Source organism: Clarias gariepinus, chromosome 8 (assembly GCF_024256425.1).
Source record: "Clarias gariepinus isolate MV-2021 ecotype Netherlands chromosome 8, CGAR_prim_01v2, whole genome shotgun sequence".
NCBI classification, from domain to species: Eukaryota; Metazoa; Chordata; class Actinopteri; order Siluriformes; family Clariidae; genus Clarias; species Clarias gariepinus.
In genome coordinates, this window is record NC_071107.1 from 36,640,618 (window position 1) to 36,661,543 (window position 20,926).

Genomic DNA, 20,926 nt, shown 5'->3' on the forward strand with positions numbered 1-20,926 from the left:
ACATAAAATAATAATAAACTGGATTAATAACAAATTATAACAATCATGAAGTTTGTTAAACTATTTTTTTAGAACAAACATTACTTTTAATACATAAAAAATGTACACTTTTTTACAATTAATTCTTGTCAAAATGTTGAAATGCAGCACATTTTTTTTTTTTTAAAGTCTACAAAATGAAAGTTCTGTATATAGAATTTTTTTAAACAGAGTAAAATCTGGCAACCTATGAGTCACTTCCCCGATCAGCTGATTAGGTCACGTGATCCAGCTGTCATGGCGGCAGAGCTCTCAGGGTGGAAGTCGCTGGGCTGCAGAGGCGCCGACATGTTCTCACTTCTGGACCAAAACAAACCGTAAGTGCTGCCTTTAAGGCATTATTCCATAAGTAATAAAGCTCTAAGATAATAAACATCCTCCAGGCCACGAGTTCTAACTCATAACACTTGTATAAGTCAACTTAGGATGTTGTTCAGTAAACAGTTGTATAACACTCTGAGACTTCACTCATTATGGGTACAATGGGGAAAAAAAATCAGCAGTGTTTATATTTTATAGTGAAAATTCAGGGAGATTTATTTGGAGATTTAGTTTTTTCCCTGATTCTTTGTTGGATAAATGCCATGTGAGGTGTGAGAGCTCATCTGTCATGCTTCACCACAGAGAAGTGATCCTTTATAAAGCAGTTAATCAAGCTTTTAATCACTGTTTAAAGTCGCTCACTTAAGTGTTGTTCATGTATATCATTTACTTCTGATTTAATGACTTTATCTCTCTGATTGATCTCCCTCTTTGATCTTACCCTGAGATCTGCTCAGGTAATCAGTATTTGAAAGTTTAAAAATAGTTTATTGCGCTGTGTGGCTGAAAGCCGTGATCAGTTTTACTAAATCTGTTCTTTTCCTTTTATTTGTAATGCGAGTCAAGGAAACTTTGATTTACGCGCTTAGTTTTCGATGTTTATGGAGATTTTCTTCACTGTTTAGTTCTATTTGTCGTTTTTCTGAGCACGAGAACAACCTCTCTGCTCTCTAAGTCCATTGGTGACTAACTGAGCTTTTTAAAGGGTAAATAATTTCATGAAATTAAATTTGATATCACTGGATGAGAACGGCCATGTGAAGTGTCATGACCTCTGTTTCGCACATTTTTTGTGTTGAGTGTAGATGAGATGAGCGATAAACCCTCTAAAAACTGACACACACCTGGAAGAGCGCGCCATCATGCATCCGTTCGGCCGAGAGGAGCAGAGTTCTGTGCAGGACCTGTTTGTCTTTTACACTCGGTGTTTAAGGCATGGCGAGTGGGAACTGGCTGCTGCTTGTGTTCGACAGCTCCGTCAGGCTGCAGGAGATGTGCTGCAGCATCCTGATGACATCATGGCTGCAGTGATCGCACAGCCGTATCAACTTGTGTGAGTTGAGCATCTCCTCACCTTCTGACAGCAGCAATAACGCTGTTCTCATTTGCCCTTCAGCTTCACTTGGGTTAGCGTTCGGGCATTCTGGCTTAAGTTTAGTGCAGGTGGCTTGTGGCCGTGGCTTTAGTCTTTCCCTTCACTGTGTGGTTTTGTAGGTGGGAGACAATGGGAACTCCTCACAGACTTGCTTGGTTCTGGCTGCAGGTGCTGGAGAAACACGCCAAAGACAAGGTGAAGTACGAAATTCTTAAATTAAATTTTCAAACGAAAACTTCTCAGGTGAACTTCCGTGCATCGGATTCTTCATGTCATGTCTCCTTGCTGTCCTGCAGGTGTCTCCCACAGTCCGGAGAGAACTGGCCTTCCTGCTGATTTTAGAAGAACTTGGAGAGGAAGTGCCTCATTCTGTTTTAAAGGTGACTTACTTTAATACTCATCTTGATTGTAACAAATATATGTTCTTTGGAAATGCATTGACAAAAGATGCCATGCCTCCATGTCCGGAACTGATCCTTTCTCTCTTTTATTGAGCATGAAAAGCTAAAAGGCCTTGCCTCCATCGTGGATTATGAGCTTCCTTCGTGAAGGGCATATTGGCCATTTAACATTTCATGGTTTATTTCGCTCTCAGGAACTCCATCAGGCCTTCCTGGAGTCCGAGCGTGTCGAACCCAAGGACTCTCCCTCTGTTACTCCCCTGAGTGATGCTGCTCTCTCCTCCATCCGCTCCCTCCTCTCTGAGCGTAGCCCACGTCTGACTCACGCCTTGATTGGCTTCCTGAAACACACGAACGCATCCAGTGTCTTCCTCCAGCATCTCCTAGACCTCGTGAAGGAGAAGGAGGGCAAGAGGAGTCAGAGATGGGCAGAGGAGGTGTGCAGTGCTCTGGCTCTTGCTCCGTGTACAGCAGCAGAGTTGGAGCAGCTGTGGGTGGGGCTATGGCAGGCAAGGGAGGGGCTTCTAAGTGAGGAGAGGATGATGGGGTGTCTGCTCAGACCTCAGAGTCACACTCTTCTGATGGGATACTGTGCCACAGCTCTCCGGCTCAACAGGGCCAGACTGCTCCAAGAAGTAACAAACACACAAGGTGAAGGGGACCGGGACTAACACACACACACACACACACACTCCCTCTCTCTCTCGCTCTCTCGATCATGCAGCACACAGCTGATGTTTCCCTTTTCAGTTTTTTAGTTCTTTTATTTGTCTTTTTTGGGGAAGTAAGAGTTTGTGGTCATTTTCTTACATTATGTACACACGCACACACGCACACATGCACACACACACACAATTTGTGTGTATCTGGCCATCACTTGTGACTGTCTTTGTGCTTACATCTCAGAACATCCACATGACCACACAGACAGTGGATTGACGTATTATCTAATACGGTGTGTTTGTGTGTGTGTGTCAGTGGATTTACCTGAAGCAGAGAGGCTCATGCTTGGCCTGTGTTGTCATGGTGACCGTCACACAGCTTGGAAAGCCATTTACTTTGAGTGTTTGAGCAGTGGAAAGCACTTTCTGGAGCAAGTCCTGGTAAGACACCTTACCCCGTGTCCGTGCATCCACTCTTCCAATTTCTCTAGGCCTCCCGTCCACTCTCCCTTGTTCACTCACCCACTTTCCCTTGTCTACTCACATTCTTTAGTTCGCCCGTCCTTGTCTGCTTTACCACTTTCTCTTATTTCCCCATTTCCTCATCATCCACTCTCTCTTTTAAGCATTTTGTGAAACACACTTCAAACAGCCACAGCATTAAAACTTCTTCTCAGCTTAGTCAGGTTTCTAACATTCTGTAAGTTGAGAAGTCATAGGAATAAAATATCATTATTTATATATTTATTGTTATGTTTATGTTCTACACCATTTCTACAGTTTATGTTATTATATCTTTAGTTTATTTTCTCTGGTTTTGTCGGTAGGTCACGGGGCTTGACCTAATAAAAAAGGAGGATTTTTCTAACCTTGAGGCATTGCTTGGGGCGGAGTTTCAGCCACTGTCCCGCCTCCTTCTTTTGCTGGGATGGAAACGCTGCCAGAGCCTTAAGTCGGCCCACGGGCTCCTCAGGATTCTGCACCAGCAACGGGTCAGGAATGAAGTGCATTACCATGAAAAACACCTGAGCGTGTGATATTTGCCTGCACTATAATGGGGAACTCTTCTGCTTTCCCACTTTTTTGTAAAATTGTTTTGCACTTTGAAATTGTGATAGGAATTCAGTGAGAATGTGTAAAACAGGAAACAGATAATATGGTTTATCTTTTTTAAGGTGTTGTAGTGAAAGGCTAAAATCAATAATATTAGAAATATTTATGCTCAACATTGTAGCCGGTGTACATTTAAGGTGGATTGCCAGTATGTACGGTTATCCACATTTATTAAATTAGCGGGCAGTTTTATCCAAAGTGAATTAACAAATTGAGTTTAGCAGCTGAGGGCTCGGTTTACTAAAATCTCAGTTTTAGTCTGAAACTTAAACCACTGAAACATCACTATTAATGTTCCACCTTAAATACTTGACTTGGGTTAAATAATGTCTTTCGTTTCTAGGATAATGTTTGTGGCACTTTTTTTTACTGTCTACTTGTGTGTGTGTGTGTGTGTGTGTGTGTCTAGGCCAAAGACGCTGTCCTCAGCGAGTTTGCAAACATCCTGTCTTCTCAATTAAGGGTGTTGGAGTGGTGTGCTGAAAACAACCGGTGAGTACACACACACACACGCATGCGTACAAACTAACGCGCACACAATTTAGCATGTGTGTGTGTGTGTGTGTCTGTGGGAAGCAGAATATGGGAGATATTCCCAATCAAAATAAGCATTTCGAATCCTATTTCTGACTATACAAAATCGTCTGAAACAGTAATAGATTGATAATTTTCATGTGAAAACAGTGAGATCTCCCATGAGGCCTTGCTGTCTCAGCTGCACAACCTGGATCATCACTCTGCTCTTTATGTGCTGCACTCACTCACTCCTCTTGCCAAGTATGAAGAACACAGGGTGCTGGAGCTGCTTCAGGCCGCAGGTAGCACACATACACATAAACATACACATACACGTGCACAATACTGGTATGCCAGAGAAAGCTGCAATATACAGTACAAATATATTAATGTTCAAATACAAATTAATAATTGTTGTAATTGCTGTGGTATAACTAGGATAAAAACCTGTTGTGCAGTCGGGGAAAAATAATCAACTTCAAGTTGAGTGTGGAGCAACTTTACCTATTAACTGTTACACAGCTCTAACACTGGAGACTCCTTCCATAAATATTAAATCACCATGTCCTCATAAAATATTTTCTGTTGAAAGCATATCTCACTGTTGTACTGCTGTTTTAGAAAATTGCTCAACTCCTCCTGACCAATCAGAATCCCCGATTCAATAGCACACAAGAACACCCGACTCTGCTTTATGCTTGATATTGTTTCTAAGGAGACGCTTCGTCTGGAGACACTCAGAGCAGCTCCGTCCAGCGCAACATCACCATGTTCAGGGGCTTCTGTGCCATGAAATACGCCGTCTATGCTGTGTGCGTGAACACGCGTATCGGCTGCTCCAACTTCGGATCAGTGCATGTACCACAGAAGGAGCAGGCTGAAGGTGTGTACGGTAACAAGTGACCATTTTTGCATGGACATATAACACCTCTTTTGTAGCATAATTACGTTAACAGTTATCGTAATGTAACCACTGTGCATCCCCTAAAACCACTAGCAGAAATTTGCATTGCCATGGCAACCTTACATGAGAGGCTAACTTCTCCCCGCAGGTCACTCGTCCCTGTTTCAGCATTACCTGTCGGAGTGTCAGCTCTACCTGGAAGCAGTCCCTACAATGTTTCGCCTGGAGCTCCTGGAAAACATCTTCTCTCTACTTTTCCTGTGCTACTCTGACTTTAGTGTGCCAGTGCACTCCAGCACAGGGAGGGAAGAGAGCAGCAGCAGCGATGACAAGATCACAAAGGAGAACAGTGAAAGAGAAGAGAAGGCAGAGTGTGCTGCGAGTTTTAAGTCTGCCCAGACGACGGCGGCCTGCCGTGGCTTCATGCTGGACACTGGTGCGATGGAGGGAGTCCTGCGCCTTCTCAGAGAGGGACTGGAGGGGATGTGTGCCCTCGGGAGAGCGCTGGAGGCCGAGGCGGAGCTTTTTGAGAGTCTGGGCTGCTCGGTTACAATGGAGACATTCAGCTCTCGGTTGCAGAGGCTCTCCAAACACACGGCAGAGGCTCAGTGGAGGCTGCAGGTTGTCAAAACCAATCAGGGGACCGCAAGCAGTGAGTCACATAAAATGATTTAGATTTTAGATAGGTAATAAATGTATAATGGTGTTCTCCTAATAATTTTAGAGGTTTTCGTATTATTATTTTTATACAGGTTATTTTACAAAAATCTGATGCATTAATATAAATAAAAGAGAGTTTTTGTTTGTACATTGGGTCAGAACTTGCTCTTACAGTACATAGGCCTCGCCCCCTTCAATAAAACGGACATGCACCAAGGTCACGCCCCCTACAATAAAACAGACATGCACATAGGGCACGCCTCCTTCAATAAAACAAACAATTGCCTCTTTTAATGAACGTGTCGTGCCAATAGGCCACGCCTACTTTGCTGAAAGTTGCTGTGACTTTACTGAGCAATATATTAAATAGATAACTTTTATGAATTTGTCCTCACTTAAATTATTTGCATTTGTGTGCGTGTGTGTGTGTGTGTGTAGGTAGTGTAACTCTGCCCTACCTAGGCATGAACTCGGTTACCTCACTGAGACGTAGTAGCAGCAGCAGCAGCGGTGTTTCTGGTGGCAGGAAGAAGAAGCGATACAATCGGCATCGCCCTGAGCGACGCAAGCCCTCCGAACGCCGCCTGACCTCAGAACGTCAGAATGGAGAGATCAGCACCAGCACTTCAGGTTGGAGTCACAGACACATGATTTATAAGCTTCATTCCTAAACAACATCATGTGTTGTCATCCTCCCGCTTTGATCTAAATGTTTGTCACTTTTGTGTTAATTTTTTTGCAGGCCTAGTTTTGTTTCTTTGTTTTTGTTAGCTGTGGCTGTCTAGTTATTCAAATGAATGAAACATGTTGATGCTATCATTTAAACGAATGCAGATGAAAAGTTTATCCAGGTTGCACTGTGTAGTACCTGGCCTAATAAATTCATTTTTATTTATTTGAATATTTTAGATGGCAGTGCTGGCACTGTGCCGGTGTGTGTGGAGTATGAAATGTGTGGGTGTGGAGGACCTCACAGCTGGCTTGTTCCCTCAATGCTCTCCCCACCTGAGTCTCTCCTGATCTCCTGCATTCGCAGAGGAAACTATGCAGAGGCTCATCAGGTTCTTCGCATACTATTCTCTCCCCAGTAACACCAAGCAGATAATTACTATAGCACGTTAACTGTTGTTTAATACTGTGTGTGTGTAGGTGATGCTAATGTTCGGGCTGGAGAACACACCATGCTGTGGGGAGCTTTTCTTCATGGAACGTTACCACGAGGTTCTGTCTGAACTCGCTCAGGTTGAGCAGAAGATCGAGAGCCAGTCTCTTTCTTCACTCTCCTCTTCCACGGAGGGTCTGGGGTCAGTCGGGGTGACGGGACCGGGACGGAATCGCGTGGGCAGCAGCAGCAGATCCACTCTGCAGAGCATCGGCCACGCAGCTGCAGCAGGTATAAAGGGGCTGTTATAATATGGCTCAGACTCCGGATCGGACATCTAGTGTGTGTGATGTGACACTCTAACTTGAAACACACTTGCTCTGACCTTCAGGCATGGCATTCTTCTCCATCTCTGATGTGGCCGATCGTCTCCTGAGCTGTTCCTCTCGCCCTCTGGCCTGTCTCGAGGAGAACTACTGGCTTTCTCATCCTCTCTCTGACCCCTCAGACCCCCTGCGCCCCCTGCTGGAGGAGCTGAGTCCGACCAGCATGGCCGCTTTTGACCTTGCCTGCTGCCAGTGCCAGCTGTGGAAAAGCTCAAGACAGCTTCTGGAGACGGCTGAGAGAAGATTGCATGCCTCGCTGGAGGGTCGAGGTGTGTGTGTGTGTGTGTGTGTGTGTGTGCATGTGTTCAAGTGTGCTGTAAAGAAGAAAACGCTGAGTGACGGATGTCTTTGAGTTACCAAGTGAAAAGTGGCAGGCCACACCTCCTCTACACAGAAGTACAGAGGCCACACCTCCTTTATAGAGGCTGCAAATAGCTGGGTGCTAAGTAGCGTAGAGTCAAACTCTCATTGGTGTGACTGTTATAGACGGCTCACATCCATTATTAACTCTCAGAGGTAGAGAGGTCAAGCCTCCTTCATCCATCTTCCAGTTTTCCATCCAACAGACTTGTTTATCTTCTCTTTTCTCCCTAGGCATCATCTTGTATCCAGATGCTCTTCATTCTGAGGGTATTCGAGGTTTCCCTAAAGTACTGCAGCAGATCAGTAAAATCCTTAACAGAACATCGACCAGCAAAGGGCCACCCAAATCAGGTACACAAGCCATCATACTGTGCTATTCCTTCCTAAATATATATATAAGAAGGGTCATACGAGAGGAAGTGCTGTATCACTGGATATAGTACAGTTGTGATGTGGTTGTAGGCACGAGGGACACAGCCTGAGTGATATCCAGCAATACAGGCAGATGCTCTCTCGTCAGTACTGCAGGCTGTACAGACCTACTTTCACCCATGCTGCAGTTTAATTAATAGTTATAAGAACACCTGGGACGCGGAGGAAGTATAATTAAACTTCCCAGTAGGATTATTGTCCTTTATTAATGCTTGTGGAATGGCAGATTCACACACACTCACATACCCATTCACACAATACGGGCAGTTTGGGAGCGACACTTAACCTAATCTACATGTCTTTGGACTGTGGGAGGAAACCAGACGGGGTGAAACCCACCAAGCACAGGGAGAACATGCAAACTCCATGCACACAGAGACGGGAGTTAAGCCTGGCCGGGAATCGAACCCGGACCCTGAAGGTGCTAAGCGACAGTGCTAACTACTACACCACCGTGCCTCCCGGTTACCGTCATATCTGTTGTATAAATATACAGTCATCTGTAAAAATAGTGATTTCTCTTTTAATTTTATGTTTTTTTTTGTGTAAAAACTAAATAAAACTAATCTGATAGCAGGTCTTAGTATTAGGCAAATACAACCTCAGACGACAACATATAACTTTTCTTACCATGCCATTATTCATTCAACAGAAATGAAGCCAAAAGGAACAAAACAAAACAAAACATGCAGGCAATTCCACGGTCAGGTGTGTGTTAACACAATGTCAAGAGGGAAAAACATGAACATTGGAGAAACAATTGTTGCTACACATAAATCTGAAAAGGGTTATAAAACCATTTTCAAACAATTTGGAGTTTAACATTGTACAGTAAGAAAGTTGCCAATATTTCTCTGGCTTTGATGTCCCAGCACATTCACCACATGGTCAGAACGTGCAATGCTCAGAGAAATACAAGACCCTGCAGGCCTCACTGAGCATGGTAAATGTTAAAGTCTATGACCGGGCGATCAGAAGAAGATTGATCAACTATGTTTGGATTTGTTTGGAAGATGGAGCAGTAAGTGGAGCCAAATAGGGCATTTGGCCATAATGCCCAAACAGCATTTCAGCAGAAACACCTCATACCCACTGTAAAGCCATGCCCATGATCTCCTCTGTATACCAGAGTATTTTAGAGGGAAATGTGAGGCCATCTGTCGAAACTGGGTCATGCAACAGGACAATGAAATGATCTGAATCACAACAGGGAATCTGAAAAAATAACAGAATCCAGCTTTTGGAATGGCCTAATCAAAGTCCAGACCTCAAACCACTTCACACGCTGTGGGAGGGTTAGGGTTAGGGTTAGTAAGAGGTTACTAAGAGAGCTGTGGATAAGCAAATGCACCAAAACCTCAATGAACGGAAGCAATGTTGTAAAGAAGAATGACCAAAAATGATGTGAGAGACTGATAAAGTCATACCGGAAACAATTACTTCACGTTATTGCTGCTGTAACTTTTACACATGATTCTGTGTGTGTGTGTGTGTGTGTGTGTGTGTGTGTATGTATATATATATATATATATATATATAATTTGTGTATGTCATTCTCTTTCTCTGTAAAAAGACCGAGAGGAGGCTGGTGTTATACCTCCGTTTGGCTGCAGTGCTCAGGAAGTTCTTCTCTGTACTCACTCGTCTCTCACTGAGGAAGTCATAGCTAACCAGCTCACGCTCATCCAACACCTTGAGGTCACATTGCAGACTCTGACCTCGGCCATCGACATGGCTGGTTAGAACTTGACATTTATTTCATGAATTAATTACCTTCTTTTTTTATCTTTCTGCTCTTAAAAAATGCAGTTAACAGGGTTGGAGTAAACATCGTTATAAAACAAAGGTCTTAAGAATACAATTAGAGACAAATGTTTTCATCCAGACTTGAAAGTTATATAAAGATCAGAATTTAGTAATTAAATCTCAGCTCAGGGAACTGAACAGCACAGCAGCTCTAACAGAAGAAACACTAAACTACACTGCACTACTAGACTACTCCATACTAAACTAGACTACTAAGTAGACTGTAAAAGATTCTGTAAAATGGAATAATGTGTCTGGTAATGCTAAACAGCTTATGGTCCCTTAGTGTTTACTCTGATTGTCTGCTGTAGGGGAGAGTCAGTCGGCCAGCTCAGTCCTGGCATCTTTGCTGGAGCAGACGGGCCTGAAGCAGTCCGAGCTCGACTCCCATCCTGTCCGATCTGCTATGAAACAGCTGCTGCGCTTGCTGGACCAGCTTAGCCCTTTCGATCAGGATGCTGCAGCCTGTAGGCCAGATTACATGCGCAGCTTCCTGGATTATATCAACATGCTGGCGTCAGTGGTGGTGCGCAGCCTGGGCTCTGAAGGTGAGCTTTTTAATGAGACACAGAACTTTATTCCTTATTACATTATTCAAGGGTGTATAGGGTGTGATAAACCATAATATTCACCTTCTTTGTGTGTGTGTTTGTTTAGATCAGAGTTCAGCAGTGAAATTGGGCAACCCTCTGCTAGTGCTGCTGCAGTCGCCTCAACAGCTCCTCTCACACCTGCTCTTCGACAGGCAGGTCACACCTGACAGGTACAACATACAGATCTGATCCCTTTCAGTTACATTGCAGCAGGCAAAGAGCTGCAAACAGAAAAGGGAATTATTTGCTTAAAAAATTGTAAATGCTAAAAAGAAAAATAATAGAATTATTTAATATTGATAGACAAAACTATAAACAAATATGCTACATTTTACAAAAAAAAAAAAGAATAAAAAATACAGCAAACAAGATTTCCTTACCTTTATCATATATATATATATTTTTTTTTTATTTTTTTTTTCTGACTTCATGTAGTTCTTTTTGTCTGAGTAAAGTATATTTTTGTATGTGTACTTATTACATATTATATTGTGCTTCCTGTTATTTATACGATATATGACGTGATATAATTATAAATATATATTGGTTATATGTGTGTGTGTTTTAGGTTATTGTCTCTGCTGCAACAGGAGGGTCTACACGTAAACGTGCAGCAGGTCATAGTGCAGCGCTGCTGTGATCCGCTCCCTCTCTGGTTCCCGGCCTCCCTGAAAAGTGCAGGAGCAGATGTAGGAGCTTTCTGCCCATCTAGTATCGCCTCGCTCCTCCATCAGCATGCTCAGGAGCAAACTCTGTCCTTTGACCTTTCTGAACCCCCAACGGTCTCTGAACCCAGCTCAGAATCCGAGGCATCTGTAGAAACCAGCCACTCTCCGAATCTCTCCACCTCTCCTCCTTCTCCAGATTCGTCTTTATCCTCGTCCTCATCTTCGTCATCGTCATCATCATCCTCCGCCTTGTCCTTCCTTCTCACGCCGTCTGCGCTGTCGTTTCTGAAATCCCGCTCTCCGCTTGTCGCTGTCCTGGCATTGCTCGGAGTGAGCCGGGTGGAGATTGCTCGTGCGGCCTCATCTGCATGGCCGGGACTGCCCTCATATTTCCGAAGCGCTGCACGTAAAGAAGCTCCATTGGACTTGGAGCAGATCTCAAAAGAGGCTGATGGTTTGCTTGCGTTCTTCCCTATCCTCAAGGCCTTCCTAGAGGACATGGCATCGCCTGTGCTGGGGTTGTCTCCTGAGGTTGGGGATAGTGTTGGAGCTGCTCTGAGCAGGAAGTGTGGCACAGTGGCTGTGCTCTTCTCTGGGTCTCAGGATGGAACTTGTCAGGCGACGGTGGCTGAAGCTTTCCAGCAGGCCCTGAGCACCAGAGACATAAACCGAGCTCTGGGCCTGCTGGACCTGTACGCACAGAACTGCAGCCAGAAGGGGGCGCTACGAGACAGACTGCTAGCCTGCACCACTTTGGAGGGTACGAGCTTACGTCTCTTCGTTCACGATAATTAATAATAGTTTGTAAAACATAAGAGTTAAATTTGAGATATGAGAGAATATACAATGCATAAGACATGGCTGTAATCTTTTTAGCAATTGTAACATGTAATTTTAAATCTTTTGATTTGTATGTGTGTGTGTGTGTGTGTGTGTTCAGGAGAGTACGGTACAGAGCAGCTGTTTCGGGTGAAGGACTGGGAGCTGCGAGCCCGTGTGGCGCTGCAGGGTTTGGAGCAGTGGCCACTTGACAAGTGTCTGGAGCTGTTGCAGTTCTGCCTCAGTGACTCGAGTCCGGATCACACACTCACCCCGCAGCTACGACAGAAGAAACACGAACTCGACATGTACAACAGGGTGTGTTTGGTTCATACTACGCTGACAGGAACAAAATGTGACAGCTATTTACTAAGTCACTTATGAGTGAAATGTGTGTGTTTTGGGAGTGCGCTTTGTACAGAACAGAGACGATGGATTACTGTCTGAGTGGGTTTTCAGTTTCTGCTAACATGAGAGACGCACCCCTGAAATGTCTGTGTGTGTTGTGTAGATGCTGAACCTACAGCCTCCATTGGAGTGGCAGACGTGGCAGGAGTTGAAGGAGGAGTCGAGCAGAAACCCCGAGTCAATGTTCTCTCTCTTGCTGCAGACACGGGTCAGTCTGACTGCTCCACCTGAGCACTCGTGTGAGCTGGCCTGCACTCATTACAGTGAGTAATTAGGTGTGTATGTGTGTTGGCAGGAGTTTGATTTGTGTGCTCAGTGGGTGCAGCTGTATCCCGTATCGGAGCAATCTAAACTCCAGCTCCAGACTGAACATCTGCTCCATCTGCTGGACAGCGGCCGAACCGAGGAAGCCTTCCAGGTAGGAAAGTAAAGTACACACAAACGTCCGCCCAGAACTCTGTGTGTGTGGCAGAACCTTAACGTACAGGCAGGATTATTAATAAAACCCTGTAATATATGTAATCCCTCCTTTGCTGACTCTAGCTGCTCGAGAGACTCTCTGATTCGCTGGAGGTTAGCGAGCGTGCACTCGATCGGAGGCCCGGATTGGCCGCCTGCCACTTCCTGTCTGATTACCTCACACTACACTTTCAGAGCCGGATGACCCCGGCACGAAGACGCCACATACACGCCCTGCACCTGGGCTCTAAGGTGAGCGTGCGAGTGTGTGCACGCGAGAGTGTGAGTGTGCGCTTATGCACATGCACACATGATGTTTGGTACTAATCAGGAGTGTGTGTTTTTCTGAATAGATAGATATTAGGAGACTCAGTGGATTGATTTAATATGATTAAATCAACGACAATCCTGATAGTTTTAGCTCTCTAGTTTACTATTGTATTTCCAAACTTATCTCCCTCAGGTGTTGCTGACTCTTCCAGAAGCCTCTCGGCAGGACTACTTCCAGTTGCTGGCGGATCCTCTGCTCATGCTGGAGCAGCTGCTGATGAATCTGAAGGTGGACTGGGTGTCAGTCGCCGTCTCGACGCTCCAGAACCTGTTGCCGGCTCAGGAAGCAGGAATAACCACCCAGGACATCGATACGCTGCTGGCCGAGTACGCAAAGAAAGCCCTGGACTTCCCCTACGCCCCTCGAGAGAGGTCACGCAGCGGTGAGGGAAAATACTATCTAGGCATAAGATGCAATAGTCAGATAAACCAAGTATGTCCACTTATTCCAGATAACACGGTTATTCAGCCAGTGAGACTTTAGGTTTCCGTCTCATCGTCATTTAAAAGAAAATATGGTCTAATCTTTTATTTTACTTCCTGTTTGTATTTTTAGATTCTGTGATCAGCTTGCAGGACGCACTGCTGCAGTGTCCCATTCAGGAAAGTGCTCACTCTTCTCCCAGCCGCACACCACCTCCTTCAGCAGGTCTGCAGTAATTATTATTAAAAAAAGTCAACCTTTTATGTTATTTAATGTCGATCATGTCACAAATTGGCTGTTGTGGCAATTCCCCATTATCACCAAGGGGAGTAGTCTGTTGCCAAAGTGATCTACAACCTGGTCCACTACAAGACTGATTAAACCCAAACTGAAATGTAATCCTCAAACGTCTCAGCGTTTTCCTGTTGGTCCTCTGTGTAGGCAGCACTCCCATGCATACTCCATCAAGCTCTGCCCAAGACCAAGACAGAGGTTCGGGTGGGAAGAAGTCCCGCTCCTCGTCCATGTTTACCCCTCCAGAAAAAACGCCAGAGCGTAAAGACTGGATTCCTGACCACCAGAGGCACATCTGCATGGTCTGCCAGAGAGAACGATTCACCATGGTGAGGCCTAGAGAGAAGAGTAGCTGGAACAAGAGGAAGAAGTCTTTCTCTAACCGTTGTCTTTCTCTCTCTCTCTCACAGTTTAACCGGCGGCATCACTGCAGGCGCTGCGGCCGACTGGTGTGTCACGCTTGCTCCAGCAGGAAGATGGTGGTGGAGGGGAGTGAGGAGGCTGTCCGAGTGTGTGACCAGTGCTACAGCTTCTTCCACACAGCGTGAGCGCACACACCTATACGTATACACAAGTTAATACTAACTTTGGACCAATTTTAAATGTACATTAAAAGTAAATAGAAATCAGAATGGGATCAACGTTTAAATAACAACTTACATGAAATAAATCATGATGTTGGAACAAAATATACATCCTCTGTTGGGATTAAGTCATATATACAAGATGCAGGATTTAATTTAAAAAGGAACACACACATGTAGGGAAAATTTACCAAAAATTGTCATCATGTAAAAACCCCCGTGTCCATCAAACATGTTTAATTAGACTGCAATTTGTCTCCTCCTATTTTTCAAATTTAGTTTTAAAGTTCTTAGAAGAAAATTATCTTAAACATCTTATCTAGTTTTAATTTTGAAGAACAAAAAACTGATTCTCGCCATGAATATAGCCCTAGAAGCTGGCATGGCGTTAAAAAGAAAGAAAGAATCCACATTTTGCCTGTACAGTATATAAAGGTAGATGGTGCTACATGATATTCCGCTCATGCTTTCTCACTTTCTCACCCCATCTTGATGTCTTTGCAGTTTGGATGAAGAGCTGGAACAAGCAGAAGGTATCACATTCGGTCCAAAATTTTTCACCACACTTAGAATTTCTGACACGTTCATCTTCCACTTGTTCACTGAGAAAAATATTGTTGCATTTTGAATACAAGTGGAAATAATTTTTCCCATATTAAAGAGAAAATTAAAAACAAATATGCAGCAGAGAGAGAAGTGTGATGTGAGGGTATAACGTGCTTCACCTCCAGTAGCAGGCAGTCCAGTCTCGGGTGAGGCAGCGCTAGAAGGCGTCCTCAGTCTCCCGGAGGTTCCCCAGAGGCAGTTCAGACTCAGTCCCAACGCAGCGGAGAACCAGCAGATATACAGCGAATTCTACTACGAACAGGTCCAAAATTATCCTTCATATGTCTGTCTGTCTGTATCATTCACTTTCTCTTTGTTTGTTTGTTTGTCTGTCTGTCAATGCTAAGGAAGCCTTTTGATCTCCCTCTCTTTTGCTGTCTCTCTGTGTGTCAGGCACCCAGTGCATCCCTGTGTGTGTCCATCCTCTCCCTTCATAGTGACCACGCCGCCTGCGGTCACCAGCTGATTGGTCACTGCTGCTCGATCTCACACAAACTGACCAATCCTGAGGTGGACGCTCGTCTCCTGACTGACATCATGCAGCAGCTCATGTTCAGTGCTAAGCTGATGTTTGTTAGAGCTGGACGCAGCCAGGACCTGGCTCTGTGTGACAGGTCAGACCATGCGCGCACACACATACACACACATCCTACAGTTCTCATTAATACACATATGTGTTGTTTTGTTTAATGATTCATTTCTCTCTCTCTTTTTCTGCTTACAGCTACATCAGTAAGGTCGATGTGCTAAAGATCCTGGTCAGTGCTAATTATAAGTACATCCCATCTCTGGAGGACATTTTGGAGACGACGGCAGTGACACGCCTGAGGAACCAGCTGCTCGAGGCTGAATATTATCAGCTGGCTGTGGAGGTGAGGAGGTTTACTGTGGGCTTAATTACATCTGGTTACATGCATGTTTTGTTCTTAACTCTGTCTTCTTCTCAGGTCTCCACAAAAAGTGGTCTGGACCCGAGCGGCGTGTGGCACGCATGGGGCATGGCGCTCCTGAAGGCCGGCTGTATGCGGGCAGCCCGGGAGAAGTTCGCCCGCTGCCTGAAAGCTCCAGTGGACAGAAACCAGCTGAACCAAGGGACACGTCTGCTGCAGGATATCGTCCAACACCTGGAGTCTAGCATCCGACTCACGTCGAGCACAGTGAGCACAGAGACAGCTCGACTCGGACATCCAAGTCCACATACAACTTGAGAAACCCAGATTTTAAATATTGCATTTTTTAAAATATTAAAAATTTTATTAATGTTGTTTTTAAACATCTGTAATCATTCATCATATAAAAATAACTCTATGCTAGTATTTCAGCGTATACACTTTCTTGGTGGTTGTGTGTGTGTGTGTTTTTGTTACAGACAGCAGATGATGACATCATGGCTTCCCTGAATGAGCTAGAGGAGGCGCTGCGTGATACGGCTACGCTGGACCGGATGGAGAGCCGGGTGCAGCGCTCTGGACACCATCAGGAGTGTGTGTACTATCTGATGAGCTACGGAACACACCTGAGCCTCATCTCCTTTTACTTGCGCCACGATTGCCTGAAAGATGCTCTCACATATCTGCTCAGCAAGGTTACACTCACAATACACACCATCTAAAGAATTTCATGTTCTGTGTCTGTGTACGTGTTCTATCCTGTAGCTGTGACAGTAGTGGGGTTTTTGTTTGCTCTTGTAAGCTTGTTCTTAAGAAATATTTAGGTTTAAAGGTGTAAAAGTATCAGGTGAATTTAAAAGATTTATGGAGAAATGTTTCTTGGATGAGACTTTTGCACTTGGCTCTGCAGGAATGTCCAGAGGATGTGTTTCTGGAGGGCATACTTCAGCCGTGTTTGGAACGAGGGCGACTGGGCGTCCTGCAGGGGCTCCTGGAGACCCTGGATGCTACGCTGGAAAGCTGGGGGCGATACCTGATACCAGCGTGCCAAATGCTCCAGCGCAAGGGTCATTTCCACACCCTGTACCAGCTGCAGCAGTTCATGATGGTACTGAAAACACATTTGAATAGAAATGAAACTTTTCTAGCTTCACATGTGCCAAATTGATCAAATGCTAGAAACTGTATTTGTGTGTGTGTTCAGGACCACGTACGAGCAGCTATGACGTGTATCCGCTTCTTTTCCCACGATGCTCACTCCTATGTTGAGCTGGGCGATCACCAGCGCTGGCTGATCCGTGCCAAAGAGCACCTGAGGGCCTTCCTACAAGAGCAACAGAACCGCCGCAAAACCTTTTCCTCTTCGTCCTCTTCTTCTTCTTCCTTCAGGAAAAGAATGAGCTCCAGCGATGTCTCCAGGTCGGACACCTCATGTGGATTAAGAAATCAGCAAGATCAGGAATTCCTTGACCAAACTTATTTGTATTCAGCGTCTGTTTGGTTACACAACGACTCACTGTTATGTTGTATTTCGGTTTAGACACATGAACACCATCATGCTGCAGCTGGAGGTGACACGATTTCTGCACCGATGTGAAAGCTCCTCATCCTCCTCTAGAACCGTGACAAGCCCCACCTCTACAGGAAACGGTGCCCCTCCCACTCTTTTTGGAGGAAGTGCGATGAAGGTGGACGTGGCCTGCAGGGTGAGCTGCCCGCCTTTTGAATCTTTTATTTAGAAAAAGTTCAGTTTGTAACTAGTGAAGAGCAGTATGGAAGGATACGTGAGGGTGATTTGACCATTTGGCTTTGATGTATAATGTTCATACGTGTGTGTGTGTGTGTGAACTTTTTTCTGTAGGTGATGCTAGGGGGTAAAAACATTGAGGAGGGGTTCGGCATTGCATATCGCGTCATACAGGTAAGACGATACGATTTGCGTCATTCACGTTTACTGTACAGTATGTTCTTTAGTAACTGAGACCTAAACTTTTAGTCTAATACACAGATCTGTATTCATTTAATCTCTCTCTCTCTCTCTCTCTCTTTATCTCGTGTATGTTTTAGGATTTTCAGTTAGATGCTCTGGCTGTGTACATTCGTGTTGGTCAGAGGTTGGTGTGCCTGCGTGAGTACCAGGCTGTTCGCCAGCTGCTGAAGTGCGTTAGTGAGTCGGGCACTGCCACTAAACACGACTGCGACACCATTGTGATTAGCTGCATCTCGGCCTCAGACAAAAACCCTGCTGATGTGAGTTGAAATTCCTCATCATTTCATTAAAATCCGAAATGATATTGGAGAGGTAGGCAAGAGGCTGTAATTATAGATCATTGCTGCATTGATGTTCTGGAAATTATATTGGAATAAACAAAACATAAGCCCTCAAACTGGGGTTATTTTATGATAAACAGCCCCAGTTTGAGGGCATATTTTTTGTCTATCCCAATATAATTTCCAGAATCATGGATGCAATGTAAAAATGATTAATAATTACAGCTTTACAATAGCATAACTATATAATTGTATGAAAACAAAACAGATATTACAAGTTTACTTCTTTCCCCCTCATTATTGTCATGGACATAAATGAAAGTCTCTCATCTGTTCTCTTTCAGGCCAGAGAGTTGGAGTGTCTGATTTTAGAGTGCAAATCCACAGAGAATAAAGTAATCTTTCTTCATTTTGCCTTTATAAAATGTTAATATTGCTTTAATAATAACCTGATGTATATTACCTGTAATATAAATCCGGTTTTGTTTGCGTTTGCGCAGATAAAAGCGTACCTGATGTGCAGTAAGCTAAGGGCGGCGTACCTCCTGGCGGTAAAGCTGGACCCTGTGAAGGCCTGTTTGCTCGTACAAGATGTCCTCCAGGCTGCCGAAACCTCGAGCGACTCCATCATGCAAGAGATCTGCCGTCAGTGGCTCTCAGAACACCAGGACCCGGCTTCACGGAAACGCCATGGCAACAACAGGTAGCATCGGAGGCAGAAATTCTGATGGACTGTAGCTTCAGAAGGCCGATTTACGCTGACTGTTTGGGCGGTTTCGGAATTGTGAAATGCTGGAAGTGAATGACCAACATGCTTTTTTGATGTCACATGATCAGGTCACGTGACTTTAAAGCCAAATCCATAACCAACCCCTATTTGTGTGCCATAGTTGCACATGCCTACGCGAGAGGCATACAGATTTCTCTTTGGCAGCATAGTAGGCACGTTACTGTTTATTACAGAGAAATATAACGTACAAAAGCCAGTACTCAAGAATCGTGGCATTGAATTACTTTATCGAAAAACCACTCACACTTTTACTGCACTTTTTTCATATGAGTAGATGAAGTGAACAGACCGGAAAAATGTCTTACTCAAAATTTTCCGTATTACAGATTCAATCAGGCCAAGAAAGAGAAGCTAACACTTCTCATCACACACACCTCTGAGAAAACAGTGAGAAAACCGTGAGAAACTTTTCCTGAAACAAGTCAGTATTAAAAAAAATGAACCTATGAAGATTAACTATATTATTATGTAATAGTTTTTCTTTCCCACCCGTCAGGCCACGGATTGTAACAGGCTCTGATGGAGCTACGACTATTTTAAGTGCCGCACCATGTTTCTCAACGTTTATACATATACAGAATCTTCATAAGCCTGGATCAATTTAACAAAGCCTATAATCTTCTATTACCTGTTAGCGACTGTCTCGTAGCTCTTTCTAAAGCTAACGTGGGCTATTGTCTTGGTTAATCATATACAGTTGAAATAAGGGAAATGCTGTGTATTCCTTTATTGGCTGAGTTTGGGCTCAATAAATAGTGGTCAGTTACGAAACCAAAACCTTTTTGCAGCAGTGTTAGCCTCATCTTAATTTCCTACCTCAGATAAACAGGCTGCTTCCTTATTATTCATGACTAGTTGCTCTTTGGTTCTTCACTGTGTCTTGGCTTGTATGAATTAAACCATGCAAATATTTCATACTATACCGTAATAATTGGTTGAGCGGATTCTGTATTCGGTATAAAACTCTTCATTCTCTGTTTGGCAATGATATAAATCATGTAGATGTAGTGTACCGAGGAGGACAATAGGTTCAGACACGGGGATACATTTTGTTATTCAAACAAGGGAATACTGACTGCAGTTTAAAGAAATATTCTGGCTAGCAAGAAAAGATGCGCTAACTGTACAAGATTTCTGGATGTTTTTTTTAAATCACATTTTTTGCAGTTAGCTAGCATGAGCTAACCAATTCAGTAAAGCCAATCTAAACAAATTTGCCAGGATTCCTGTCAGAAGATATCAGTAGGATGCTAACATGAGCTTAGCCAAAAGGGGTCATATTCTAGGTGGCACAACTGAACCACTGAGGTCATACATAAATAAACACGTATGCAGATTAGCCATAATATTAAAACCACCAAGTCCATTTTGTGGCTCCGTCAGCTCGCCTCGGCCCTTGACCAGGCCATGTTCTTCCTTTATCTCTCGGACCTGTTCTGGTGCCTGCATGGCCCTGTGACCAGTCTGCAGCTTCACAGACCTACTGTATACACAACAACCTATGAGGCTCTGTGTGCTGTGACACCTTTCTATCAGAACCAGAATTAACAGTTTCAGCAGTTTGTGCTACTTTTATTGCATCAGACCAGACTATTGCATCAGTGAGCCTTGGTAGCGCTTGACTCTGTTTCTGGTTCAGCGTTATCATTTCTTCAAGCAATATTAGGACTAACTACTGCAGACCAGGAACATCCTACAAGACCTGCTGTTTTGGAGACACTCTGACCCAGTCCTCTAAACTTTGTCACTAAGATCTTTGTACGTTATACCCATTTATCCTGTTTCCAGCACAGTAACTTCATGAACTGAGTGCCTTATATATCCCACCCCTTGACAGGTTTGACTGTCATGAGATAATCAATGTTATTCACCTGTCAGTGGTTTTTAATGTTCTGGCTAATTGGTGTATGCGTACTACAATGTCGGGGTAATTCTGAAAGAAATGCCCCTGGTCTGGGTTCTACGTGGAAACTTTACACTTTGTTTATG

The 20,926-nt window shown here is 44.2% G+C and overlaps 1 protein-coding gene across 5 annotated transcripts; it reads left to right on the top strand.

Annotated features, from left to right (window-relative positions):
* The first annotated feature begins 272 nt into the window (after positions 1-272).
* Positions 273-19,327, top strand: zfyve26 (zinc finger, FYVE domain containing 26). Of its 5 annotated transcripts, none has more exons than XM_053502946.1 (41): positions 273-356; positions 1,167-1,414; positions 1,576-1,651; positions 1,753-1,836; positions 2,052-2,508; positions 2,836-2,960; positions 3,347-3,511; positions 4,042-4,124; positions 4,317-4,450; positions 4,864-5,040; positions 5,201-5,704; positions 6,151-6,342; positions 6,622-6,773; positions 6,862-7,105; positions 7,206-7,469; positions 7,795-7,914; positions 9,569-9,733; positions 10,113-10,349; positions 10,459-10,564; positions 10,963-11,822; positions 12,003-12,199; positions 12,393-12,497; positions 12,585-12,707; positions 12,833-13,000; positions 13,212-13,461; positions 13,635-13,727; positions 13,944-14,125; positions 14,207-14,340; positions 14,885-14,913; positions 15,112-15,248; positions 15,380-15,600; positions 15,711-15,858; positions 15,934-16,143; positions 16,356-16,571; positions 16,787-16,984; positions 17,081-17,295; positions 17,417-17,582; positions 17,738-17,797; positions 17,944-18,126; positions 18,492-18,542; positions 18,648-19,327. In XM_053502946.1, exons 2-41 carry the CDS (start codon positions 1,224-1,226, stop codon positions 18,852-18,854), a joined length of 7,629 nt encoding a protein of 2,542 aa, XP_053358921.1. In that variant the 5' UTR covers positions 273-356; positions 1,167-1,223; the 3' UTR covers positions 18,855-19,327. The 5 variants fall into 5 exon arrangements, with proteins under 5 accessions (XP_053358921.1, XP_053358924.1, XP_053358926.1 ...); XM_053502949.1 differs by having other exon boundaries at positions 15,115-15,248; XM_053502951.1 differs by having other exon boundaries at positions 4,864-5,031.
* Positions 19,328-20,926: the final 1,599 nt, after the last annotated feature.

Excerpts from the sequence above, each read along its gene's own strand:
- zfyve26 (XM_053502946.1), top strand. The coding sequence starts at position 1,224 with ATGCATCCGTTCGGCCGAGAGGAGCAGAGTTCTGTGCAGGACCTGTTT. Across the intron at positions 16,985-17,080 it reads AGCTGCAGCAGTTCATGATG|GACCACGTACGAGCAGCTAT; the intron begins GTACTGAAAACA and ends GTGTGTGTTCAG. Across the intron at positions 18,543-18,647 it reads GCAAATCCACAGAGAATAAA|ATAAAAGCGTACCTGATGTG; the intron begins GTAATCTTTCTT and ends GCGTTTGCGCAG.